Consider the following 22,760-nt stretch of genomic DNA (forward strand, 5'->3'; position numbering starts at 1 on the left):
GTCCTGGCTGGACGCTTAGCATGGACTCGGCTGTACTTCCATCTCATTACGTTTCTATACTTGAATCTAAATTGGCAAAGTGGAGACATAAGGAGCAATGCTTCACGGATCGCGAACATAGACTTTCTGGTGAGTCGGGATCTGGTCTACGGGATCGGGTTCTGCACAGTGCAAAAGCAAGTCCTCTCGCACAAGGCTGAGCACGTTTCTGCCCGAAAGTCGTACGAGCCACAGTGTGACGGGACAGAGTCTGCCTGAAAAAAGCAGAAAGGAAATGTAAAAATAGAAGGAGCCTGGGCAGCTGACTCATCATCGAATGACCCGTGGGGGAAAGCCACCCCGCAAGATTTCCTCCGGCCAATTAAGGATGCCTCGTCAACTTTGTCGCGACTGAGAAAGGTTTCACCTCGAGCGTACGGTTAGGATCTCAGCCGGCACTGGACTCGCTCGAACTTTTGTCATTCGCCCTGATTGTTGTCCGATCTTCCAACGCTCAGCAGACCAACGGTTGTTTCGTCCTCGTCAGCACCTCTTCGGCTGCATTGGCTCTCTCTTTCTGTCTTGCATCCGACAGCCATGGCCGAGCTCAGCACCGAGCAGCCGCGTCCGGTGCGGCGCAAGTTTGCGATGCCGCCCGTCAAGCTGGCCTGTCTCTCGTGGTATGGATCCCGCGACCGTGTTTTCGCTCTGCGTATGCGCCTCTGACACTGCCGTTTTTTCCTTGCAGCCGGGCCTCTAGGACCCGATGTGATGGCGGCCAGCCGTGTGCGTCGGTATGTGATCGAGACTCATGTCCGAACGGGGGTGCAGCCGCTGACTGTCTGCAGTGCATCTCGAAGCAGAACGCCTGCGTCTACCGTCCGAGCAGACGTGGCGGGCCTCGCATCCGCAAGAAGGTGGCGTCTGTCTCGCCGCCCGGACAGGTTCATGATGTGCAGCTGAGCGAGGCCACCCTGAACTTGCCGCTCCTCCCGCCGACACGCACGTCTCTCCGGCCACCGTGCTGCTTCTCTTCGTGGGCCCTGACTGTGCTAACATGCCCTCCGCAGCGCTCGAGATTCACAACTTTGTCGATCCTGGCGCGGCACTCGGCCAGCTGCCCGAATTGCCTCCCGACAGCGACTTCATCTTTGACAACCTCTTTCTGAACCCGTTTCCCGACCCGGCCTTTGACGAGACGCCGATGCCGCAGCAGACCTTTACGCCTGTGCCGGAAGTGTCGGGTCCGCTTGTGCGGACGTACCGCAATAACCACAGCCTGTGAGTCATGCAATTTATTCCTTTTCTGTTTTTCCTTTTTTACCCTCTTTCCAGGAAAACAAAAGCTTACACACACAGTCTGCAGGCATACTACTGCTGGGTGCACACGTTTGTGCCGATCTTGCCGGCGCCCGAGATATCTCCGCCGCTGGACGAGCCGGTGCCGATCTCGCAAAACCACCCGGACGGCTTCAGCAGCGGGCTGGACTTTAGTTCTCCGGTGGCCTTGGCACTGTCGGCCGTGCTGGCCCTGGTGCCCTGCGCAGAGGACACGGACCCCAGCTCCTCAGAAGCGGTGCCGTTCCGGCGCAATTGCGCGCAGTTCTTTGCACAGGCAGCCATCGAGAGCATCGAGGCCGAGTCGGAGATCCCGGGCTCGTCGACGGCACCGGAGAAGACGCTGGAGTCGGAACCGCCGACGGTGGACCGGCTACCGTTCCATCCACGTGTGCCGGTGGAGCTGGAGAGCATCATTGCGCTGAACTTGCTGAGCGTCTACGAATATGCGCAGCGCGGAAACCTGAAGAAGATGCGCAGCCGGGCCGGACAGGCGTTGATGGAGGCTATGATGACGTTTAACCTGCACAACCAGACGGACGACGACGACTACTACGCTGAGGCCAAGCGGAGAGTGTGGTGGATGACGGTAGGTGGTGCTGCTTGCCTCTGCTTGCCTCCCGTCCTTCCGGCCGCTGACAGAAACAGTATATGTGTGCGACGCAGACGGCCATTGTGAGCTGCACAGTAAGTGGTGACTAATCCATTCACGTGATCTGGTCTGCGGCTGACAGTGGCAGCCTCCTCCGTTGGAGCTTTTTGGGGTCTCGTTCACGACCAAATACCCGACGCTGGAAGTCGACCCCGAGGCGTGGCCGACGCTGATCGAGACGCAGCAGTCGATGCTGTCGGCGACGCAGTTCATCGTGGACCTGAGCGAGGCGGTGTCGACACGAGCAGACATGGAACCGATCTACAGGAAGTTGGTGGAGCTGGAGAACGGCATGGGTCCGCTGGCCGACCGATGCGACGCCTGGGCGGTCAGCGGACCTTTGGCGCCGATCGTGGACGCGTCGGAGACCTGTCTGGTGCGGTCGCTGCGGTCGATGGCCCGCACCAAGGTGAACAGCGCGCGGATCAAAGTGCACCGGTACTGTGCCTTTGGCGACTACCCCGTCTTCAGTGGCAAGATGTGCGACCTGCAGTCGACGGCCGACATGGCAGATGGACCGGATCTGATCCTCCGGGCGCCGTGCATGTGCGGGCTCTCGAGCCACAGCGGCACGTCCAAGACGGGCAGTCCGGACAGCCACCACCAGCAGCAGCAGCACACGCCGTCATCGGGCGGCACACCGGAGACGATCGACAGCATGGGCAGTTCCAGCTGCACGCGTCACGGCTACGATGCCCGCAAGAATGCGCCGTACACGAGCCACTTCTCGGCCAAGATCTGCCTGCGGTCGGCGCTCAACATTGCCAACGACTACGACAACATGCCGTACCCGAACCCGTCGGGCCAGTTTGGGCAGGACCTGTGCTTCCTGTCGCCGACGTCGCCGATTGTGGCCCCGCGCATGCTGCCGTCGTATGTCTGCTGCGCGATGCAGGGCGCCTACGTGTTCCTGTCCATCTACCGCAAGACCAGCACGATCGTGCCGGGCACGGCCAGCAGCGGCTACCTGGTCAGCATGCTGCTGCAGCTGCAGCAAGGCTTGATGTCGATCCTGGCGGCCATTGAGAACTACGCGACCGCCTTTGAGGCAATCCGGGCGATGCGAGGTGAGCGAGCGGGAAGAGAGATTGGTCCGATCCAGACACAAGACTGACGCTGACATGTCCTCTGCAGACCAGGTTCGAAAGTCGGCCGAGTCTCTGATCATGCTGAAGCCATGAGTGGGGATGGCAAGCAGACGGGAGAACAGGGGCGTTGGGGGCGTTTTGCGGCGGGAGGAGACGAGGGCGAATAGAAAAAGAGAAAGACAGCTGCAGCTCGATAGGTCCAGAACATGCAAGCCTGTCAACAACGGCGAGTTGGCCGGGCAGCCCAATCAAGGGTAGCCCCGGAAAATACAGCCAATAGAGCTTATGTAGTAGCAAGCCTGTCCGAAAGAGGCAACGCCAACACGGCCGTCATGAGCTGTCGGGGTAGTGATTCGCCCGGCGCCATTGTGCGTGTCTGAATGGCCGGCGTGGGATGATCGGGCATTTCGAGGTCGATCGGAGCGAAAAGGGGGGCCAAGTCGAGTGGGAATCCTCCGACTGGCAGCGTTTTGCATGATCGACTTTGCCACCTATTCTACTGCACTACTTGCTAACAACACTACACACGCAACACACGATAACCTTGCATTTGCATCGAAGATCGGCTCTCTTTTGTTCTTTTGTTCTTTTCGTTCTTTTCGTTCTTTTCGCGAGCAACACAAAACATAAAAGCACAAAAACATAACACATAAACACACAAAATACAAAAACAGCAAACATGTCTCTCCTCACCGGCCCGTCCGCACTGCTGACGACGACATCGTCGCGTCCCGAGGCCTCTGTGGCAGTCGTGGCTGCAGCTGTGACGGCCATTGCAACGCTTGCCATCCACCGGCCAGGTGCTGCCGTGCTGCGCCGCACCATGCTGCAGCCGTGGCTGCTGGTCGGTGGCCTGGGCGGCTGTCTGGCTCAGGCGGCCTGGCTGGTCTGGGCATCCGATACGGCCCGCCGGCTGCGTCGCAAGGTGCTGTTCGAGTTTGCCGCCACCGTGTTGGGGCCAGGCGGAAACGGCCTGATCCTGCTGATCCTCTGGCCGGGCTGGCTGGTGCTGGCCATGGGATTCTTTGCCGCGACGCTGTGTGCCGGCTGGTGGACGCGGTAGCATTGTCGGTGGCATCCCGATGTCGTCATGCAACGTCATCGAATCGGCGTCCACACCATCGCTCACTTGCTCGCAAAGAAATAGGCGTTTCCACCCTGGTCGCGACGGACCTGCTGGGTGTAGTCCTGCTCCGGGTCAAAGTCCTGCCATACGTTGGCAGGATAGATGTGCTTGTTGCGCTCGTACCAGCGGCGGTCGACTACCTTGGTCAGGCTAGGGTCGTCGGACGCCCCCTCGAGCATGCTGTGGTCCTCCTCGACGTCGCCGGTGGGAGGGGTAGACGTGGCAGGCACGGCAGCCTCTGGGGCCTCGGCGCTGTAGTCGAAGACGCGGACGCCGCCGGGGCCGATGGTCTTGTTGATGATGAAGAAGTAAAAGTCATAGTGCTGGGTGGTCAGCAGGGTAATGGACGAAGTAGATGAGACATGAGATATGACATGACTAGAACGAACACAGAAGGAAAGAGAAAAACAAGAGCAGAAACAAAAACAGAAACAGCGGCAGAACCAAAGCCAAAACACAACGAACACTCACATGAGGCAATATCAGATTCCCGCGCACCAGCATCAGGTCGTCGACCCCGATGCGAGCCCAGTGCAGCCGTGCTTTGCTAGACTTCTTCTCGCCGACGCCCAGCCGCGCGCCCACCTTACGGCTGCGGTCCAGGAAGAGCCAGACAAAGTCGCCCTTCTTGACCCGCACCACGCCGCCGGGAATGTCGGCACCCTCGTAAAAGACAAACGGAATGGCTACCTCGGTCGCCTTGACGGCGGTCTGCAGCAGCAGAAACTCCTTGCGCAGCGCCTCGCGCTCAGCCGCCTGTCGCCGCAGCGCCTGCTTGGTGAAGGACTTGGGCAGGGGGAGTGCTGGTGTTGGTGTTGTCTGTGTTGTCTTTGTCGTCAAAGCTGTTGTTTCTGTCGATTCTGTCTTCGTCTTCGTCTTCGTCAAAGAATCGCCCTCCTCTCCTTCTTCGTCCCCCTCCTCGTCCCCCAGAAACGATAGCTTCGTCACGCCACCGCTCCTGCCCTTCTTCCCGTCCCGCTTCGTTCTGGACTTCTTCGTCTTGGGCCTGTCTCCATCGCCGTCGCTTCCTGCTGCTGAGGCTCCTGATGTCGCTCCGTTGCCGTCGCCACTGCCGCTACCACCGCCTGCACTGCCGCTCGCTGCCCCTGCTCCTGCCGTCACACCCTCGCCCCCCGATGACGCGCCCCCGCGTGCCGCTTCGCGTGCTTCGCGCTCCTGCTGCTCAATCACCTCGGCCCGCCGCTTGCGGAAGTCTGACAGCGCCACCAGACCGACTGTGTTCGTCGACAGCCGGTCGCTCGTCGTCTGGTTCGGCGCCGTAAACCGCGACCCTGAAAGACCAGACATGTTCGCTCTTCCTGGTGGCGCGCGCTGGAATGGCCTTGGATCAACCTGGACGGTGAAGTCGTGCTGAGCCGGAGGTGGGAAAAACAAGAGAAAAAGAAGGAGAGCCAGAAGAAGAAGAGCTAAAAAGAAAGAGCTGTACGTTTAATTCAGTTGAGGCAAGCGCGATGGCCCACCGTGATTATATTTATATTACACTGTGTATACACTGTGTTCACGTCTGCTATCCGACAAGATGCTCTACATCAAAGCCTCCTTTTGTTCTCTTCCTATTCGCGGCTAAGTGAACCCGAACTCCAGAAAATAGAGACACTGCTACCATCCTTGCCGCCGAGAAAAGCTCCTCACTGCTTCCCAGACACATCCTCCATGCGGTCGTCGTCCCCTGTCGGATCCGTCTCCTTGAGCTTCCTCCTCAGAAAGCCGCAGAAGCTCTGGAACAGGACGTCGCTGTGTCCCTCGATCCAGCGGCAGCGCACGACCGTCTCGGCCACGCCGACCTGCACCGAGAGAACGAAGCCAAAGGCACACTCCCCCGGCGCAGGCACATTGTCCACATGGTCATCTGTCTGTCCGTTGCCCTTTGCTTCGGCTTCCTGCTCTGCTCGCTGCTTCCGGCGACGCCATGCCCGCGCCCAGACATTCTCGCGCGCCCGACCGACACCGCGCAGAAGCTGGCGGTCCCATGTCCAGGCGGACAGTTCGAGCTCGTGCATCTGGGCGTCCAGGGCGTTGGCGAGCCGGGCGATGGCGGCCGGCCGTGACGAAGACGAAGACGACGAAGCCCCCACGCTCCAGACGTCGGCCTCTGGGCTGGGGGGCAGCAGGTGGCGAAACGCATCGATGCCGCCGCCGTGATCGGCCCCCCGTGCTGCCTCGGCCGACGGCCGCATGCCACCAAAGCTCCAGCCGATAGCCCAGCGACGGGTCTTGCTTTTGCTGCTTTTGCTGCTTTTGCTGCTCTTGCTGCTGCTTCCCGGCACAAAGGCCGTAACGGCGTAGTTGTCGATGCCACGAGCCCGCAGCTGCTCGACTACGGCCACCAGGCTCGACAGCTTGCCCAGCATCGCCGTGTACCAGCAGCCGGTGACGTCGCGGCCGGCGGCGTGTCTCTCGACCGATTCGGCCAGCAGCCGGCCCACAAACGCGACTTCGCCACCCGGCGTGACCATCTCGTTGGCTGCACCCGTACAGACGGCATGCGGTGGCCGTTCTTTGGCTCGGGCAGACGCCGTCATCTCGGCAGCGGACTCGTAGAACGGCGGGTTCGTCATCGTGAACGACAGCGGCCGTGACCCCGTCTCGTCGGGGATCAGCCGGTCGTCCGGCGTGCGCACCGGCAGCACCCGGATCCGGTCCTCCAGTTGGTTGCGTCTCACGTTCGCTCGCGCACAGCCAAGGCTGTCCTCGTCAATGTCCGTCGCCACAAAGCACCAATCCGGCCGCTGCACGCAGCCCAGCAACGGATAGATGCAGCTGGCCCCGGTGCCAATGTCCAGCCCGATTAACGGCTCAGTAGCACGTCCACTACTGCTGCTGTCCAGAAGCATCTTGAGCCACAATATGTAAGTATGGCGACTGGGCACCGGTGGACACAGTCGGTCGTCGGGAAGGTCGACGGCGAGGCCAAAGTCGCGCCGCAGCAGCGCCGTCGTCAGCTGCTTCACCGCCTGCGCATCCTGAAAGTCAATCTGGCCGTGATTGTCGAGTCTGTCTCTGCACGTCAGTGGGTGACGAAGAAAGAGTACCAAAACAGGGCGGACCTACACTGCGGCCAGCGCTGCATCAGAACGACCCAGCTCACGGAAATCGATGCGGTCCTTGTAGAGATTGCGATAGTAAGCCTCGCCCTTGTCGGAGCCGCCGTGCGGCCAATCATACAAGATCATGGCGTTGCGTCCTAGGTTTTAGCAGTTGACCTTCAATTCGCGTCTGCCACGGCTGACTGAAGTTAGGTAAGCAAAATGCACGTGGTTGACCAATCACAATTCACCATGCACAGCTCCATTCCCAAGATGCTCCAAAATGTTATGCAAGAAAGACAGGCCATCTCAATTCTCCCCCAACAGGTCCAGTCGGCCCTGCTCGCGCAGAACATCGTGCACAGCCCCCAGGACCGTTCCGTGAACGTCTGCCGCCGCCGCCACAAAGCCAAAGTTGGCCGTCATGATCCGGCCAGCCAGCAAGTCCAGTGGCTTTCCGTCCACATCTGTGATTGTTCCGCCGACCTCCTCGAACAGCAACATTGCACCCGCGTGGTCCCAGATCTTGGCGTGCCGCCCGCGCTTGTAGTACACCCACACCGTCATGTTGGCCAGCCCCATCGCCAGCGACGCCCACCGTGGCACCCAGCCGACAAGATCACCGCCTGGAAACGGCACGCCCAGCTTGGCTGCCACTGCTCGGTGCACTTCGTCCAGCGCGGAGCTCTGCAGAAAGAAGCTCGTCACAGGACGCAGTGCCCGCAGCTCTGCTGCGCCTTTAGCGGCTGCATGGAGCTCCAGCTTCCTCGGCACCACCTTTGCCGGCCTGTTACTCCCGCCACCCTCTAGCAGAGGCTGCACAAACGTGCCGTGCGATCGGACCGCAAAGAGCAGACATCCACGGCCCGTCGGATCGACAGAGCTGTTGTCGATCGGCCTGTCCGTGTCCTTCCGCTCAATGTCCGCGTCGGGTGAGAGCAGCGGGCAGCCAACAACAGCAACTGTCTGCTTTCCGTCCACCAGCAGTGCCACGTTGATTGCGTACTGTTCCCGCCGCAGAAACGTCTTCGTCCCGTCAATCGGATCAAACACCCACACTCGACCTGGTCCTGGTGCCGTCTGACATCGGTCGATCATGTCGCACATATCCTCCTTCGATGCCGGTATCGTACAGAAGCCGTCTTCGTCCTGGTCGCCCGCAGATTGCACCAGCCCCCAGACTCGCTCACAGAGTGCCGCGTTCTCTCGCAGCGCCGAGGCCGCCTCCTCGCCCACAAACCCGTCCTCCGGAAATGCATGGTGCAGCGAGGCCGTCAGCAGCGCCTGGATCGCAAAGTCGCCTACCGTCACAGGCCCCAGGTTGTCGTCCTTTTCGATCGCGCCCTTGTCTTGGTCCGGAAGCACCTCTTGGCTGATGCGGGCCGCCTGCTTCACCACTCCGATCGCCACCTCGAGCTCTTTCCGATACTCGCTGTCCATTGCGTCCGTGCAGCTTGGTCAAAATTGCAGCCCGGCAAATGTCGCATTAGCTGCTTCCCAGATATGACACAAAAACCTCCAATCCCCATGCGCTAAATCTGCGGTGGGGAATCTTATGCTGCATAAAATATACTACTCCGTACTCGTACACTCAAACGGCTATATTACTCAGCCACCTCTGCCGTGCTCATCAGCTTCCCGTCGCACTTGTTCGTTACAGCTCCAGACTTGCGGCCAAGGCGGTGGAAACCCGTAGCTATTGTACAGCGGATCCTGAAAAAAGAACACGTTTCCCAAAATCGGCTTCAGCGGCGGCATAGCTGCAGATGATATCGCAAAGGCCTCTGCTTCCGCTTCGCCTTGCAACTTGCCACCCGTCGGATTAGCTGTCGGAAGGCTGGCTGGCCCTCGACCTGGCGGCTTCGCGAGCTGTGCCCAGAGCTTCTCGGCAACCTTATCGGTCTCCGTCCAAGCCGGCTGCTGCTGCTGCTGCTGCTCACTTTCGACCGTCGCTGTCCCAGGCAACGCACCCATTGACTTAGCCCGCCTTCTAGTCGCTTTCTTTTCTTGCTCGGGATCTGAAGGTCGACCTCGCCGACCCGTTTTTCGAAGGGCTTCTGTTTCCTGCGCCTCAAGGAGCTTCTTAGACTGCCTTCGTCGAGGGTTGGCCTTCACAGCAGAGAGAATCGAGTAGTCTTCCACTTTTAGCTTCACCACTTTCGAGCTTGTAGTCCGGGTGCTTGTCGTCTTGGCTGGCGGGGCGGTGTGGACTTCGGCGCTGACTGCATCAGGAGACGCCTTGCTTGCCGCAACTGGCAAAGGTCCGCTTCGCTGGGGCGCTTCTTGGCCTTCTTCCGCCTGCAGCTGTCCTACACGTCCCACTTTGCCCATGCTATTGCCTGCTTGGCTTTCCAGTATGATTTGCAGCTCGCCCCCCATCAGTCCAACTGGAGCAGAGTGTCGCGGCTTTCTCCGGCCAGACCCTGCACGAGCCTTCTTCACCTTCGGTAGGTCTCCATCTGGCCGGCCCGAGATACGTGCAAACTCGTTCATGATCTTCCAAACCACAAAGGCCCCGTTCGCAGTGTCGTCCCCGACGGACAGCGGCCGCTCTGCATCCGGATTGGGCAGCCGGTCAGCCGTATTCGCATCATCTGATTCATCCTTGTTGGCTGCCCTCTTCTCCGTCTTTGCCAGCATCTTTCCCGATTCGTCTTCCTTCCCATTTGGCTCCATAACCGCCTTCTCGTCGTCGGTCTCCTTCGGTGTTTTATCCTGTTCCTGTGGCTGGCTTTCGTCTTTGCTGCGGCGATTGCTAGAGCTCTTGCGTTTCTTTTTCGCGTCCTCTGCAGCGGACCCCGGCGGTAGCCAAAGTGCCGGTTTCCTCTCTTTCAGGTCGTGTACCCATGCGTCACAGTCCCACTGTATCCAGTAGTCGATCACGTCGGACCAGACGCTCTCAGAGGGCTTCGTTAGGTTCACAAACACAACCTTGCCTGCCCTGCTGTGGACTGCTTTGGAGAACTCGCGTATGAGAACCTTGAGCCCGTGTACCTTCAGGCTTGTGCCCAGGATGAGCATAATATCAGGAGCTAGAGAAATATCATGCTGGACGATTGGCGAAATTAGGTGCGCATTCGGGTGCTCTTCGCCGTAGAGAACAATGTCTGGGCGCAGCTTTCCTACAGCCAGAGCGCGCTTTCCACGCCCTTCACGCGCAGCTGTGGCACCTTCGCATCGCGGGCAGCTAGGCTGCCGTCCCGACAACGTCTCATTCTCTCGGCCATTTTCGTCCCATGGAGTGGTGTGGCCACATCGAAAGCATCGAAGCATACGAAGCGATCCGTGAAGAAATACGCACTCGACGCCACGATTACGGGGGTCTTGGTTTGCGGTGGCCTTTCCAGGCGCCTGTAGGGTATCGCCTTGGCCCTGGACCTGGATCTGAACCGGAGCCTGAGCCTGACTCTGCCCCTGTGTTTGGCTTCCGGCTTCATGCTCCTGGGGGGTAGAGGTGCCAGTACCAGTAGAGGCCCGGGACGCTGTCCGTGTCGAAAACCGGCCCTTCTTGCCTGGTCCCAACACCAAGCTTGTCGTCAAGCCCACCTTTTCTTCGATCTCATCGATGTTTTGTGTGTAACACCGGACAAGCTTTCCGGTGTCGCGTAGATTCGAGATGAACTGGTGACTAGGGGTTGGTATGACGCTCTTGACCTTCTGCCGGAGAGTCGTGGCAAATGTATAAAAGACTGATGTTTTCAAAGGATCGGCCCAGATAGACGCATCGAACAGTTCGCGCCCCTTCATGTTTGGCAAACCGCTGCGACTAGAATACGATGACTGTGTAGAGAGGGAGGGATGTGACGGACTGGTGGCCTCGTCCGTTTCCGAGTCAGAGTCGGAAGAAGTGGACACCCCGGAGCCAAAAGTTTCATCCTCTGGGTCGAAAAGGATAGGTGGCGGTGACGATAGCGGTGATGAGGTCGGGAGGTGTGACGATACATCTTCGAACTTGCAAGCCGGTTCTCCTATGCACTCTATTGACTCTCTCACAATAGACTCGTTTGGAAGAGGGCACGCCGGCGTGCTTAGAGTATCTGCAGGTCGGTGAGTTCGATTCGGTAGTCGTACCACGATCGACTGGTCGCCATCAGATGTGTCGGGCGCACAATATATTGTCCCAACGTCCGAGTACTGAGAAGCAGGTACTGCTACGTGAATTGTCGAACCAGCTTCCACCACGGTGTCGGAAAGACTTGTTTCTTTCTTATTGGAGCCACGACGGCTGGTACCATGGGGCAGCTCTTCTTGTGTACCCTCGTCCTTTACCCGGAGTTTTCGCCGTTTGGTAGGTGGCTCCTGGCTGGCGGGTATATCACTTTCCGACTCAACTTCTGTGGAGTCGGCACATGCAGCCGCTTCAAATTTGGCTTGGATGAGAGAATAGAGGCCATTTTTAGATCGGAAATCCTGTATGCGTTTGTCAGCTTGCGAGCAGGTATACAGGACAGCCAGGCCTGGAGGTACTCACGGGGATACCAGAGTTGGTACTGATGCCAGCACCGGTCACCACAAGGACCTTCTTTGCCTTCCCCAAGCAGTCGGCTATATCCTGCAGCAACTGCTCGGACTCCGGCAAAACATGCGACGTCGGCATGCTGGCCGCACGCGAAATATATCGGTCCGGAGACAGGTATATCTTGTCGCCGTCCGTATCTCTTAGGGAGTTGTATGTAGCAGCTTCTTGGAGCTCGAAATATGGCGGTCAGGTCCGGCTGTTCGAGATAGGGCTTCAAGATGCAGTACTCCTAGCAGGACGAGCATCTGGCTTCGGTCTTGCTCAGTTCATTCAAGCATTGCGAGTTCGAGGTACGCTGTCTATTGCTGAAAAGTCACCGAAACGCCAAAAAATATACCACATAAAGATGCCATTCAAGAAGAGCGGTAGGAACAAGTTGTGTGGAGGCCAAGACTACCGACGCGCCTGAGCTCCAGCAGGGTGTGCAGCTAGCAGCAGGATCGACTCCCACAATTGACGGCACGGTTTGCAACAAGTCCGGGTATGGTTTCGACTTGTCCTAGCCGTCATTCCGGTCCTAAAAGAGTGGCTGGAAAGAGCAAAAGCACTCAGAAACGCGTCGGGCAAGATGTTCGCGGCAGTGGTCTGCCAATCCCCAAACAGTGGCCCGATGGCACAGTGTGGCCGTCGGTAATACCGCGTCGCGGGCAGGCGTTCTGTCTTGTCGACAAAAGGTCGTCAAGTCGCGAAAATCCAGACAAGGCAAATGCAAAATGCAAAGAGAAAAGCGAAAATCGAAGCCCCCAGGACAGTTAAGAGAAGTCGTGAAGTCCTTCTACGTCGGGTTTGTGTACGGCCCAAGTCGCGCTTTCCCTTCAAAGATGGGAGCATACGAGGCCATGGTGCGGTCCCACCTGCCGTTTTGGCCAATGAGAGAGCGGTCCACGGCCGAGCAACTCGCTCGTTTATCGAGGAAACATCAGCCTGCCCACGAGAATGCTCACTTCTTTCTCCCAGTCACTTGTTTCTTGCTTAATATGCATATTTATCTGTCTTTCTTTCTTCTATTCACGACAACAGCTCGACGCTATTTATGTACAGCTCGCTTAGCACCAATGGCTGCCCTTGTAAGGCAACTGTGGTCTTCCCTGCAGTCTTCATATAAGAAGGAGACCTACCGATGGTTCTATTTCTTAATCGCTGCTCATTTGCTTCGTCGGATTTTGGTATGCCAGGCTACACTGGAAATCGTAGGCGTGAACGCTTTCGCTGAAGAACAACTGAAATCCGACCAATCAGGTGTTAAGAATACATTGCACGAAATCGACAAGCCTTATTATATCTCTCCACACTCTCATCTTCCCCTTACTTTTATTCTAGTTAGGACTGTCAATCAAGTTGTACGTGCGGAGTAATGTTAGAGTTAACTTTTCTGTTCACCGGTATTCCACTCTTCGGGAAGATACCTAATGGCGATTGTCGGGGCAAGTTGAGACGAACACCCCCTTTTCTACATTTTCGTGGACCGGCCTAAATACTTCGTATTCAAGATGTACGACGTATCGCTTAAAGCTTCGGGATGCGCAAAGTGTCCGCTTTGCTCGACATATATCTGCATGGGTCCTGCTCGTTTCTGTTTCTTAGTTTCCAATTGCACATCGTACACGCACATTCGTTTCGCTTCGTTTACTCCGTACACAGTATATTTTTGTGAGGACCGGTTCCCACCTCTTTTTTCCAAGTCAACTCATCATGCTCGCACGTCATTCTCTCGTTCTTCTTGCGTCGGCGACGACAGCCGTGCTCGCGAAAACTTGCGCATTGCAGTTCGACGGCCGTGTGCCATCGACATTCAATCTCACCACTTTCGACACTGCGAATGGTGTATTTAATCCGAACAATGTCTTTGGCAAAAGTACGTTGTCCCCGCGCGGAAAGAGAGGAGAGAGGTAGACCGTCGCTCACAGCCGCCGTCTCGGCCGAACAGATTTGACGCTCAGCCAGCTCCTTCGGCTGCCGGCTCAGAAGGGCTCTATAGTAGGTAGTCTCCAGCTGATCTGCCACCCTCCGCTGTCCGGTCTGACCTGTCCCAGTTCGACGAGAATACTGTCCCTTTCGAGGTCACCATCAGGTACAGTCCGATCCTGTAGCCCTGGTAGCCTGCTGTCATTGTTGACTCTTCTCTTCTTTCCTCGGCAACAGTGACGAGTCCATTTTTGCCCCCAGCGCCAGCAACGTCCAAACAGGCTTTCGCCGCGCCGAGATGCTCCCGGCAAGCAACTCGGGCACCGATCCGTCGACAACGGGCATCAAGACACTGCATTTCAGTCTCATGAAGGACTCGGAGCGGCCACTCAACCTGTCTCACGAATACCAGCTCGTCTTTTTGGAGAGCAGCGACTTCAGCACGAACCAGCTGGTGCTGAAAACCGGCACTCTCATCGGCCAAGAGACAGCCAACCCTGACACTTTACAGCTGCTAGGCAACGTCAACGTAAATCCGCCTCAGGTGCTCTTTAGCACTCCATTTCTGCCGGACGTGTTTCACAACTTCGCTGTGACGATGGACTTCAATAATCTGTAAGCCTTCTGAAAATCTCCTAACAGTTCCCCAGAACGAGCACCTTTCTGACATCCACAGTACCACACAAGTATTCTTCTCCACCGGCAACTCGTCCCTCAAGGCCGTCACCCAGGCCCTCTCCAACGACATCAGCGGCCAAGGCGAGTTCCACTTTGGCATGCTCAAGAAACCCATCGACGGCGGCAGTGATATCGTGCACAATGGAACCCAGGAGTCTGACATTGATGAGGGAATCATTTATGGTGGAATCTTCGAAGAGGACAGCTCCACGGGCTGCGTGAGCCTGTCGCCGTAGAAGACGAGGCGTGCATATTCATAGGAGTAGCAGAGGACAAACAAGCGGAAAGAGTTAAGCATACTAGCTAAGCTTCTCTACATAATTGGTACAATAAGGGGCTGAGCCTTCCAATCTACCTTGTTCAAGCACTATGCATTGACCAGAGCGTCCATCAGCAACGACAAGTCGTGAGGTACGCCGAGTCCGGTTACCGCATCCCAGCCAGGCGCAGCAGGCCAGCCGGACACGCTTTCTATCCGATTGAAAGGGCATCCGAAGCTGATGCCGTCGACTATGTCTTGATACACGGTCTGTAAGCCGTGAGAGTAGAGTTTTCCATTCAGCCAGCCTAGTGGCGGCCGGCCAGCCCGCAGCCGTACATCGTTGACCATGGCAATCATAGACGCGACCACAGGTGTGCTCGCGCTGGTGCCCGAAATGGGGATCGTAAAGTCTTCCCATACAATGGGGAAATCAGACCCTACTGCGGCAATGTCTGGAATGGCACGACCACTGGCATTGTACAGGCCCTCTTTGTCGCTGATGCTGTTGCTGCCTTGTAGTACCGTAGAGATGTACTTGCTGGCCATTCCGTTTTGCCAGCGTGGGCGTGGAAAGTAGTTGCTGAAGCCACCAGCGCTGAAGCCCGACGCCTGAGTCGGCGGATTATTGTTAGTGGAACCCACGGCGGTGACCCAAGGACACGATGCCGGAAAGGTTGGCAACAGCGTGCGCTCGCCGGACCCGTCGTTGCGCAAGCAGAACTCTTGTCCGATGCCGCGACTGCCCCCATCTCCGGAGGCTACGAGAACTGTTGTCCCTCGTGAGGCCAGCTGCAGAAATAGGCGGCAAACCCAAGTTGCATATGGCCGCGGCACAGATTGCTCGTCGTCGCTGTATGAGACGGAGAGGACGTGCGGCACGAGGTGGTCTGGAAGACCCACCAAATAGGTCAAAAGGCTCATGTACGGCTCGTTGTCAGTGGCTTCTGGCGGTAAGAGCTGCCCTTTCGGCCCAACTTTTCTTGCTATCCCCCCGGTGCTGTAGTAGGTGATCTGGGCCGGGAACGCCAGTGCCATGGCGTACTGCACGTCCAGCGAGGCTTCAGTGCCGGCGAGACTTAGCCCGCTCTGTGGGTTTTTGCCCCCGTTGATGAGCTCGACGTTAAAACTGTACTCCGGAGCAGAGCTTGCGATTTCAGGCGCAAACAAGCGCAGAAACGCTTTGACGTCGTTATATCGGATGTACTGCCCAAGAAAGCCGGCAATTCCCAGACGCACCGGGGAGGGCGTCTGATGTGACGAGATATTCAGGGGCCAGTTGTATAGCTTCCTGATGCAGGTAGGGCTGCTGAGGCCAGAATCACAAGTCTCGTTGGTGAAGCTATTTGCAGAGTATTTAAATCCTCGAATCTGAGCCTGGTCTGTCGAGAGGGGGGTCGGCCGGGGAGGCATGAAGTGGGCCAAGGGGAACACAAAGTCAATGTAATCGGCGAGAGATGCTGGAACGGTGTATCTGGGAGCCCGCAGAACGGGAGACGCGTTTCCGTGGGAGTAGAGCGCCACATCTGCCTCGAACAGACGTCTTGCACTGGCGACCGTCGTGTTGAGTCGTATCCAGGGCCCATCGATCTGTGCATCATGAATCTGGTTATCTGCGAGCCAGTCCATCACGGCATGTACAGCACTGTCGGGTGGTGTCTGATATGCGAGCAGCTGCGACTGCGAGAGAAAGCTAGCAGGTGCTGTGCTTTGCGACCGGGTCGGCTGACCGAGCATAAAGGCCTCCAAGTCGTCCAGACCTGGCTGGGCCAATGCAATGGAGAGGCTGAGAGACTCATTGCCGTTGGCCTTTGATTTAAGATGCCATCCAAACGGGACTTGAGGTGTGTCTTCGACAACGACAGACGGCTGTGCAAGGGTGAGGGGCAGAAGCGCTGCGGCCACAAGTGCAGAATAATAGGGGATACTATACATATTGAGGACTGGGATGTCGGACGGATGTCAGGATGCAGAGAAGATGAATCGCATTCGAGGAGAATCAAGTGCTACATATAAAGAAGCCATGGTTGAACGGGAGCCTGATTGCGTGCATCGTCTTCGAGGAAGGGACGACTCCCAGAAGGAAGGAACGAGGAGAAGTCGAGCCATTGGATAGCGAGACAAAATCTATCTAATGCATTGATGAGCCTCAAAGTCGACAGACATTGCAGCCTGGCCTGCAGCGATGAAGCAGGACATCAGCGATCCATCCATCCGGCAAAAGCTTCGTGATGCTTCTTCGACTTACAGTGCGTGCCCCGCAACCTGCAGGGGACTCGGTTCTGCCCCGATCCACCGCCTTCTCACAATGACGGCACCATCGACCCGTCGCCCTTCGCCCTTTTGGGCCAGGCGAACTAGAGCTGTTCGCGTCGAGCTCGGCATGCGCTGTTCCCCGTTCTCCTCCGAGGATACCGTCTGAAGCAGTGGGCGCTAGGCCAGACGCGGGATGGCGTGCGGTGCCGTCTTTTCGTTTTCTCCAATTTTGTAGGATTTCTTTTAAATGGAGAGGACCCACTTTGCAGTACGAAACAGCTTGCAAATACTCCGTAATATAGCGCAAAACTTCCGTCTTGCCGTGCACACAACCAGAATAATATCTTCTCTCTTCCACCTCCTCCTCCTCTTTTCGCCCTATTCTCAATCCATCGTCGGCTGCCCAGTCCATCCTCGCTCGCACACAGCAACGTTCTTCACCATGTTCTCCGTGTCCCGCATCCAGCGCCGGGCCTTTTCGGCCACTGCCCGAGACGTAAGGAAACCGTCCGAACGGATCGCCGTCGGCCCAGCGGCGATCTGCGTGGTGCTCTGTTGCTAACTATCGCGCCAGCTGTCCAAGGTCACCGTCCTCGGTGCTGCCGGTGGCATTGGCCAGCCGCTGTCTCTGCTGCTGAAGCTCAACCCGCGCGTGACGGAGCTTGCTCTGTACGACATCCGCGGTGCTCCCGGTACGTTTCCTTCTCTGTGGAAGGCGTCTCGGCGTCATGGCAGCCGGCTGACCGGACAGGTGTCGCTGCGGACATTGCACACGTCAACACCAAGTCGACGGCCAAGGGCTTTGCGCCGACCGACGAGGCCGGCCTGGCTTCGGCCCTCAAGGACGCCGAGGTGGTGCTCATCCCGGCCGGCGTGCCTCGGAAGCCGGGCATGTCGCGGGACGACCTGTTCAACACCAACGCCAGCATCGTGCGCGACCTGGCCAAGGCTGTGGCCGAGTCGGCCCCCAAGGCCAAGGTGCTCGTCATCTCGAACCCAGTCAACAGCACGGTGCCCATCGTGGCTGAGGTGTTCAAGGCCCGCGGCGTCTACGACCCGAAGCGCCTCTTTGGCGTGACCACGCTCGACGTCGTCCGTGCCAGCCGCTTCGTCAGCGAGATCGCCAGCTCCGACCCCAAGGATGAGAAGATCGTCGTCGTCGGCGGCCACAGCGGCCACACCATCGTGCCGCTCTTCAGCCAGAGCAGCCACCCGGAGCTGTCCGACAACGCCGACCTCGTCCACCGCGTCCAGTTCGGCGGCGATGAGGTCGTCAAGGCCAAGGATGGTGCCGGCTCTGCCACCCTGTCCATGGCCTTTGCCGGCGCCCGCTTCGCCGACTCCGTCCTGCGCGCCGCCCAGGGCGAGAAGGGCGTCGTCGAGCCCACCTTTGTCGACAGCCCGCTCTACAAGGACCAGGGCATCGAATTCTTCTCTTCCCAGGTCGAGCTTGGCCCCGACGGTGTCTCCAAGATCCTGCCTCTCGGCAAGGTCGACGCCAACGAGGAGAAGCTTCTGGCCGTCGCCTTTGAGGACCTCAAGAAGAACATTGCCAAGGGCGTCACCTTTGCTGCCTCCAGCCCCGGCAACTAAGCGAGACTCTGTGCAGTGGCAAGGCAGCTAGCTATACACGGGGTGTAACGAACAGTAAAAAATAAATACATAATGAAAGAACACTACTAATCACGTGACTGGTGGACCCGATCGTTTTGACTGGCTGCATTGACTGCTATGGCTGAGCTCTACGGAGTATCCTGTCGTTCTCTACCCGGGACCCTCTATCCATTCCAATTACCTAACCCCAGCCTCAGCTCCAGTCTCGCTTGCTCTATCGCCCTTGACGTGCCGCCTGTAGCCGCTGCCGGCGCTCCAGCAGCTGCTGCTCAAAGACAGCCACCTTGTCTAGCCGCTGCTTGTCCTCCTCTTCGGCCTTTCTCAGCTGCTCGGCCTTCTTGCGCACGCGCTCGCGCTCCAGCTGGTCCGGCCGGCGCTCGGCAATGTCACGCGCCCGCAGGTCCGAGAAGAGGAACTTGAGGATCACCTCGATCACATAGCAGGCCGCATAGTCGATGGCCATGACCGCGGTCATGGTGGTCTTGAACTCGCTCGAGAAGGGCACCAGCTTCATCATCTCGTTCAGCTCTGGGACGAACTCGGTGCTGCAGGCAAACGCGATCCCTGTCACGCCCACGATGCCGTAGTACATGCCCTTGTTCTCCGACAGCGACTCGCGGAACGGCCGGCCCTGGTAGTTGACCGCAAACGTCGAGATCTGCTGAATCAGCTGCAGCAGGTACACGGCGCTGTTGAGCAGCGAGGGCGTGAAGTCGGCCTCAAGATCGATATCGTCACCGCGACTGGACTGTTAGCGGGTGGAGGAATGACTAAAAAAGACAGTGGAACTCACGGTGCTATCTTGTCGCAGAACCGCGCAATGTAGATGAGCGTCGTCACGTGAACGGCAAACTGCCCGAGAATCGACCCGATAATGTAAAAGTTGAAAATGTTCGGCTGCGGCCGTTCCTTGGACAGACCCTCGACCGAGCGGGCGCGCGAGATGGACAGGAAGCACACGCTCATGAGCATGCCGCTGATGGTGTACTGGCCGTCGCCAAACTTGATGCCCTCCAGGTAGAGGACGCTGAGACTGTAGGCCGAGATCAGGCAGTTGAGCGCCAGGATCTTGTACATCTGGATCGTGGCCACGAGCGTGCAGCGACCCTGGCGGATGATGTTGGGGATGGCGATCACGTTGCGCAGCTTGCTCGTAAACGGCGCCGCCACCGACGCGTCGCCCAGCTTCAGCGTCGGCGGCTCGTCCTCGTTCATCTCGCTGTCCATCATGCTCGCCGTCAGCTGGTCCGCCAGCCCGGCTGCCTTCTGCTGCATCTGGTTTCGTGGCGCGTTGTGACCCTGGTTGAGCAGCTGCTGCGCGGCCGGCGACGTGATCGTCTCCACATCGCCGCCGCTGGGCACAAACGCTTTGGTGTACTCTTCGGGCGTCATGTTCTTGCGCGCGGCCTCTCGCTCGACCGCCTTGGCCAGGTGTGGGTTGCTCGGCCCTGCCGGGTACAGATGTGCAATCACCACCGGCACCGGCGGCGCCGCCTGGTTCCAGCGCTTCATCAGGTCCACCTGCTTCTGGTACAGTTCCTTCATCTTGGTGTTGCGCGCGTGCTCGGCAATGCGCGTGAGGTCGTCGGGCGTGCCGTTGAGCAGTGCCACGCCAATGTGCGCCTGCTTGAGCGCGCCCACGTCGTTGGTCCCGTCGCCTGCCATCAGCGTGTAGTAGCCCATGTCCTTGAGTCCGAGGAGGATGTCTTCCTTCTGCTTGGGCGACACTCGCGCATACACCCACGTGTACCGCAGGACGTCGAGCCAGGCCGGTTGGTCCTTGAGCTGCGACAGCGCGTAGCCCGTCACGCAGAGGTCTTTGGTCCGGAGAATGTCTGGGTCCAGCCGCTTGGTCGGGTCCACCGAGATGCGCACCTTGTCGTCGACGCTGTGCCAGACCAGGTCCTTGCCGCCGTCGCTGTGGTCGGGAACGTCCAGAATCAGCACCTCACGGTCGACGATCTCGACCTCGCGCGCCACGTGCACGGCCGTCAGCGGGTTGTCGCCCGTGATCATCACCACCCGGTGGCTGCTCTCATTGAGCATCTGCACCGCCTCCTTGGCGTCGTCCTTGAGCGGGCAGTGCAGCACCAGGAAACCGGCAAAGGTCAGCCCGGCCTCGACATCCTCGCGCTTCAGGTCGTTGATCTTGCCGGCACCGAGCTCGTGGTCGACCGTCAGCTGCTTGAATGCGAGTGCGAGCACGCGCGAGCCCATGCGTGTAAAGTACTTGTATGTCTCCTCGTAGTCGTTCGGGACCGAGACGAGCCGCTTCATGATCGTCTCCGGCGCGCCCTTGACGGCCACAAACGTGCCCTGGATGCGCTGGCCCGTCTTGGCGTCGCGGCCGGCCACCGTGGCGACGGAGCTCTGTCTCTTTAGGGCCGACGAGAACTGGAAGCGCCGCTTAATCTGAACCGTGCCCACGGTGCTTCCGTTCGTGCGGGCACCTGCCGTGGCTGCCTTGTTCGAGAGGATGTCGTTGCGGCCGAGCGTCCAGCCGAGAGCTGAAAGCGTGGCTTTTTCCATTGGATCGCCGACCACTTCGCCTTCGTCGAGCTTGACGAGCGCATGGGCCGTGGCAAGAACCAGGACAGTCTCGAGACTGGCTTCGTGGACGGGCGTAATGTGGCTGTGTGCGCCGTCGGCCTCGCGCTCAGACGAGACGTCGGCGCCTGAGCGGCTGAGATCCAGACCGGCGATGCCCTCGACAACCAGATCTTCGCCCGTCAACGTGCCGGTCTTATCGAAACAGGCCACATCGATGCGGCCGGCAAACGGGATCCGGAAGGGCTCAGTGCAGAAGATGGCAAACTTGGCCAGCGCAGCCAGACTTGTGTTCACAGCCAGGCTCAGCTCCATCGGCAGCTCGGGCGGCACGACGCTCGTGATGATGAGCACACAGTCGAGCAGCAGCTTCGAGCGCTTGCGGTCCTTCCGTACGCCCTCGTCCCAGACGTACCAGGACGCGGCAATGGCGAAGACGAGCAGAAACAGGATGAACAGGAGGGCCTCGGCATTGTTAGCCGACACACGCTCGGTCGAGTAGATCATGGTGCGCACGAGGCTACCCTGCGACGTCTCGAAGCCGGTCTTGATCACAATGGCCATGGCCCCGTCGTCGGGCGGCTTGGGCACACCCGAGGCCGGCTTGGCCTTGGCGTCCTCGGAATTGCCGTGCGTGATCTGCAGGACCTTGGTACCGCCCCAAAGGAAAGCGTTCTTGTCGAGGCCCTCGGGGTCGAGAGGGGCGTCGGCCGGACGGAGCTGAACAGAGTCCTTGAGAAGCGGGGTGCTCTCGCCCGAGAGCATGGCCTCGTTGACGATGGCGGTGCCCTCGACAAGCAGCATGTCACAGGCCACGCCACTATCCTCCTTGGTGCGTGAGACCGAGACCAGGTCGCCAGGCAAGAGCCGGTCGCTGGACACCTCGGTCCATTTGCTCAGACGGTAGGCCCAGACGTCGTAGGGCTTAATGCCCATGCTGCGGAACTCGCTCAGGGTGCGCTGGCGCTGCCAGACGACAGTGCTCTCGAACATGACGAGCATGACGAGGGTGAAGAGCGAATAGTACCAGTACTCGTCGAGCATCCACAGACCGACACAGAAGACCTGGAAGACGAAGAACGGGGCGACGGCGTGCTCGCGGAATAGCTCGGAGAAGGTGGGCACCGGAATGTCAAACGTGTTGGTGCCGTAGTGCTGCTCGATGCGGGTGAGTTCGGCGTCCGAGTCGATACCCCGGGACGTTTGGAACTTGCCCAGCAGCGGCTTGGGGTCGACATCGACCTCGTACGCGAGCGTGGCAAAAGACTTGGTCTCGGGACTGTAGAGAAAGCGACGCTTCTGGAAGAGGAACGACAGGACCGGCTTGCCAGCCACCTGATGGCGCTCGAGCTTGCAGATTTCCGGGGCACCAGCGTTTGCGACGGGGATCACCTTGATCAGCCGGGCACTTTCGACCGAGCTGGCCCTGGTGGCCGTGAAGATGGCCTTGACATTGACGCTCCAATTGGTACTCAGCCAGATCAGGCTCTGCACCGTGATGATGGACCCGACCCAGACAAAAGTCCATTCGGGCGCGCCAATGTACCGTTCGTAGTGCTCGGGCGGAGAAGGTAGTAGAAGAAGAAGACGGGCCAGATGATGACAAAAGGGGCCAGACGTAGGCATGGTAGTGGACGGTGAGGGGATTCAAGAGCTCGGCGCCCTTGATCTGGGCGTTGTCGACCAGAGGCGAAGGGGCCATCGTGACAGATAGGCACGCACACAGGCGTCCGATGGAGAGAAGAGAGGACG

At 58.7% G+C, this 22,760-nt stretch overlaps 10 protein-coding genes across 10 annotated transcripts; 4 read left to right on the forward strand and 6 right to left on the reverse strand.

Annotated features, from left to right (window-relative positions):
- Positions 1-576: 576 nt before the first annotated feature.
- Positions 577-3,150, forward strand: CMQ_2467 (c6 zinc finger domain containing protein; the record flags this gene model as incomplete). The annotated part of the gene is made up of 7 exons (XM_014316425.1): positions 577-691; positions 828-923; positions 1,050-1,260; positions 1,339-1,906; positions 1,966-2,004; positions 2,058-3,036; positions 3,104-3,150. The coding sequence occupies 7 exons, from the start codon at positions 577-579 to the stop codon at positions 3,148-3,150; spliced, it is 2,055 nt and encodes a 684-aa protein (XP_014171900.1).
- A 586-nt stretch (positions 3,151-3,736) lies between these two features.
- On the forward strand, positions 3,737-4,120 carry CMQ_2402 (uncharacterized protein; the record flags this gene model as incomplete). The annotated part of the gene is made up of 1 exon (XM_014316360.1): positions 3,737-4,120. The coding sequence occupies one exon, from the start codon at positions 3,737-3,739 to the stop codon at positions 4,118-4,120; it is 384 nt and encodes a 127-aa protein (XP_014171835.1).
- A 62-nt stretch (positions 4,121-4,182) lies between these two features.
- On the reverse strand, positions 4,183-5,491 carry CMQ_2446 (xap5 domain containing protein; the record flags this gene model as incomplete). The annotated part of the gene is made up of 2 exons (XM_014316404.1): positions 4,183-4,506; positions 4,655-5,491. The coding sequence occupies 2 exons, from the start codon at positions 5,489-5,491 to the stop codon at positions 4,183-4,185; spliced, it is 1,161 nt and encodes a 386-aa protein (XP_014171879.1).
- A 341-nt stretch (positions 5,492-5,832) lies between these two features.
- CMQ_2454 (duf890 domain containing protein) lies at positions 5,833-7,377 on the reverse strand (the record flags this gene model as incomplete). The annotated part of the gene is made up of 2 exons (XM_014316412.1): positions 5,833-7,198; positions 7,256-7,377. 2 exons carry the CDS (start codon positions 7,375-7,377, stop codon positions 5,833-5,835), a joined length of 1,488 nt encoding a protein of 495 aa, XP_014171887.1.
- Positions 7,378-7,539: 162 nt separating this feature from the next.
- Positions 7,540-8,670, reverse strand: CMQ_2201 (myo-inositol-monophosphatase; the record flags this gene model as incomplete). The annotated part of the gene is made up of 1 exon (XM_014316159.1): positions 7,540-8,670. One exon carries the CDS (start codon positions 8,668-8,670, stop codon positions 7,540-7,542), a length of 1,131 nt encoding a protein of 376 aa, XP_014171634.1.
- A 168-nt stretch (positions 8,671-8,838) lies between these two features.
- Positions 8,839-11,827, reverse strand: CMQ_2244 (yor025wp-like protein; the record flags this gene model as incomplete). The annotated part of the gene is made up of 2 exons (XM_014316202.1): positions 8,839-11,640; positions 11,702-11,827. 2 exons carry the CDS (start codon positions 11,825-11,827, stop codon positions 8,839-8,841), a joined length of 2,928 nt encoding a protein of 975 aa, XP_014171677.1.
- Positions 11,828-13,441: 1,614 nt separating this feature from the next.
- On the forward strand, positions 13,442-14,568 carry CMQ_2256 (uncharacterized protein; the record flags this gene model as incomplete). Its single annotated transcript, XM_014316214.1, has 5 exons — positions 13,442-13,604; positions 13,677-13,726; positions 13,783-13,820; positions 13,892-14,269; positions 14,331-14,568. The coding sequence occupies 5 exons, from the start codon at positions 13,442-13,444 to the stop codon at positions 14,566-14,568; spliced, it is 867 nt and encodes a 288-aa protein (XP_014171689.1).
- A 131-nt stretch (positions 14,569-14,699) lies between these two features.
- CMQ_2147 (tripeptidyl peptidase sed3) lies at positions 14,700-16,526 on the reverse strand (the record flags this gene model as incomplete). The annotated part of the gene is made up of 1 exon (XM_014316105.1): positions 14,700-16,526. The coding sequence occupies one exon, from the start codon at positions 16,524-16,526 to the stop codon at positions 14,700-14,702; it is 1,827 nt and encodes a 608-aa protein (XP_014171580.1).
- A 763-nt stretch (positions 16,527-17,289) lies between these two features.
- On the forward strand, positions 17,290-18,440 carry CMQ_2172 (lactate/malate dehydrogenase; the record flags this gene model as incomplete). The annotated part of the gene is made up of 3 exons (XM_014316130.1): positions 17,290-17,343; positions 17,422-17,539; positions 17,599-18,440. 3 exons carry the CDS (start codon positions 17,290-17,292, stop codon positions 18,438-18,440), a joined length of 1,014 nt encoding a protein of 337 aa, XP_014171605.1.
- Positions 18,441-18,675: 235 nt separating this feature from the next.
- On the reverse strand, positions 18,676-22,710 carry CMQ_2204 (cation transporting protein; the record flags this gene model as incomplete). The annotated part of the gene is made up of 3 exons (XM_014316162.1): positions 18,676-19,204; positions 19,255-22,565; positions 22,627-22,710. The coding sequence occupies 3 exons, from the start codon at positions 22,708-22,710 to the stop codon at positions 18,676-18,678; spliced, it is 3,924 nt and encodes a 1,307-aa protein (XP_014171637.1).
- Between the last annotated feature and the right edge of the window lie 50 nt (positions 22,711-22,760).

Source organism: Grosmannia clavigera (genome assembly GCF_000143105.1).
Source record: "Grosmannia clavigera kw1407 unplaced genomic scaffold GCSC_156, whole genome shotgun sequence".
Lineage (NCBI taxonomy): Eukaryota > Fungi > Ascomycota > Sordariomycetes > Ophiostomatales > Ophiostomataceae > Leptographium > Leptographium clavigerum.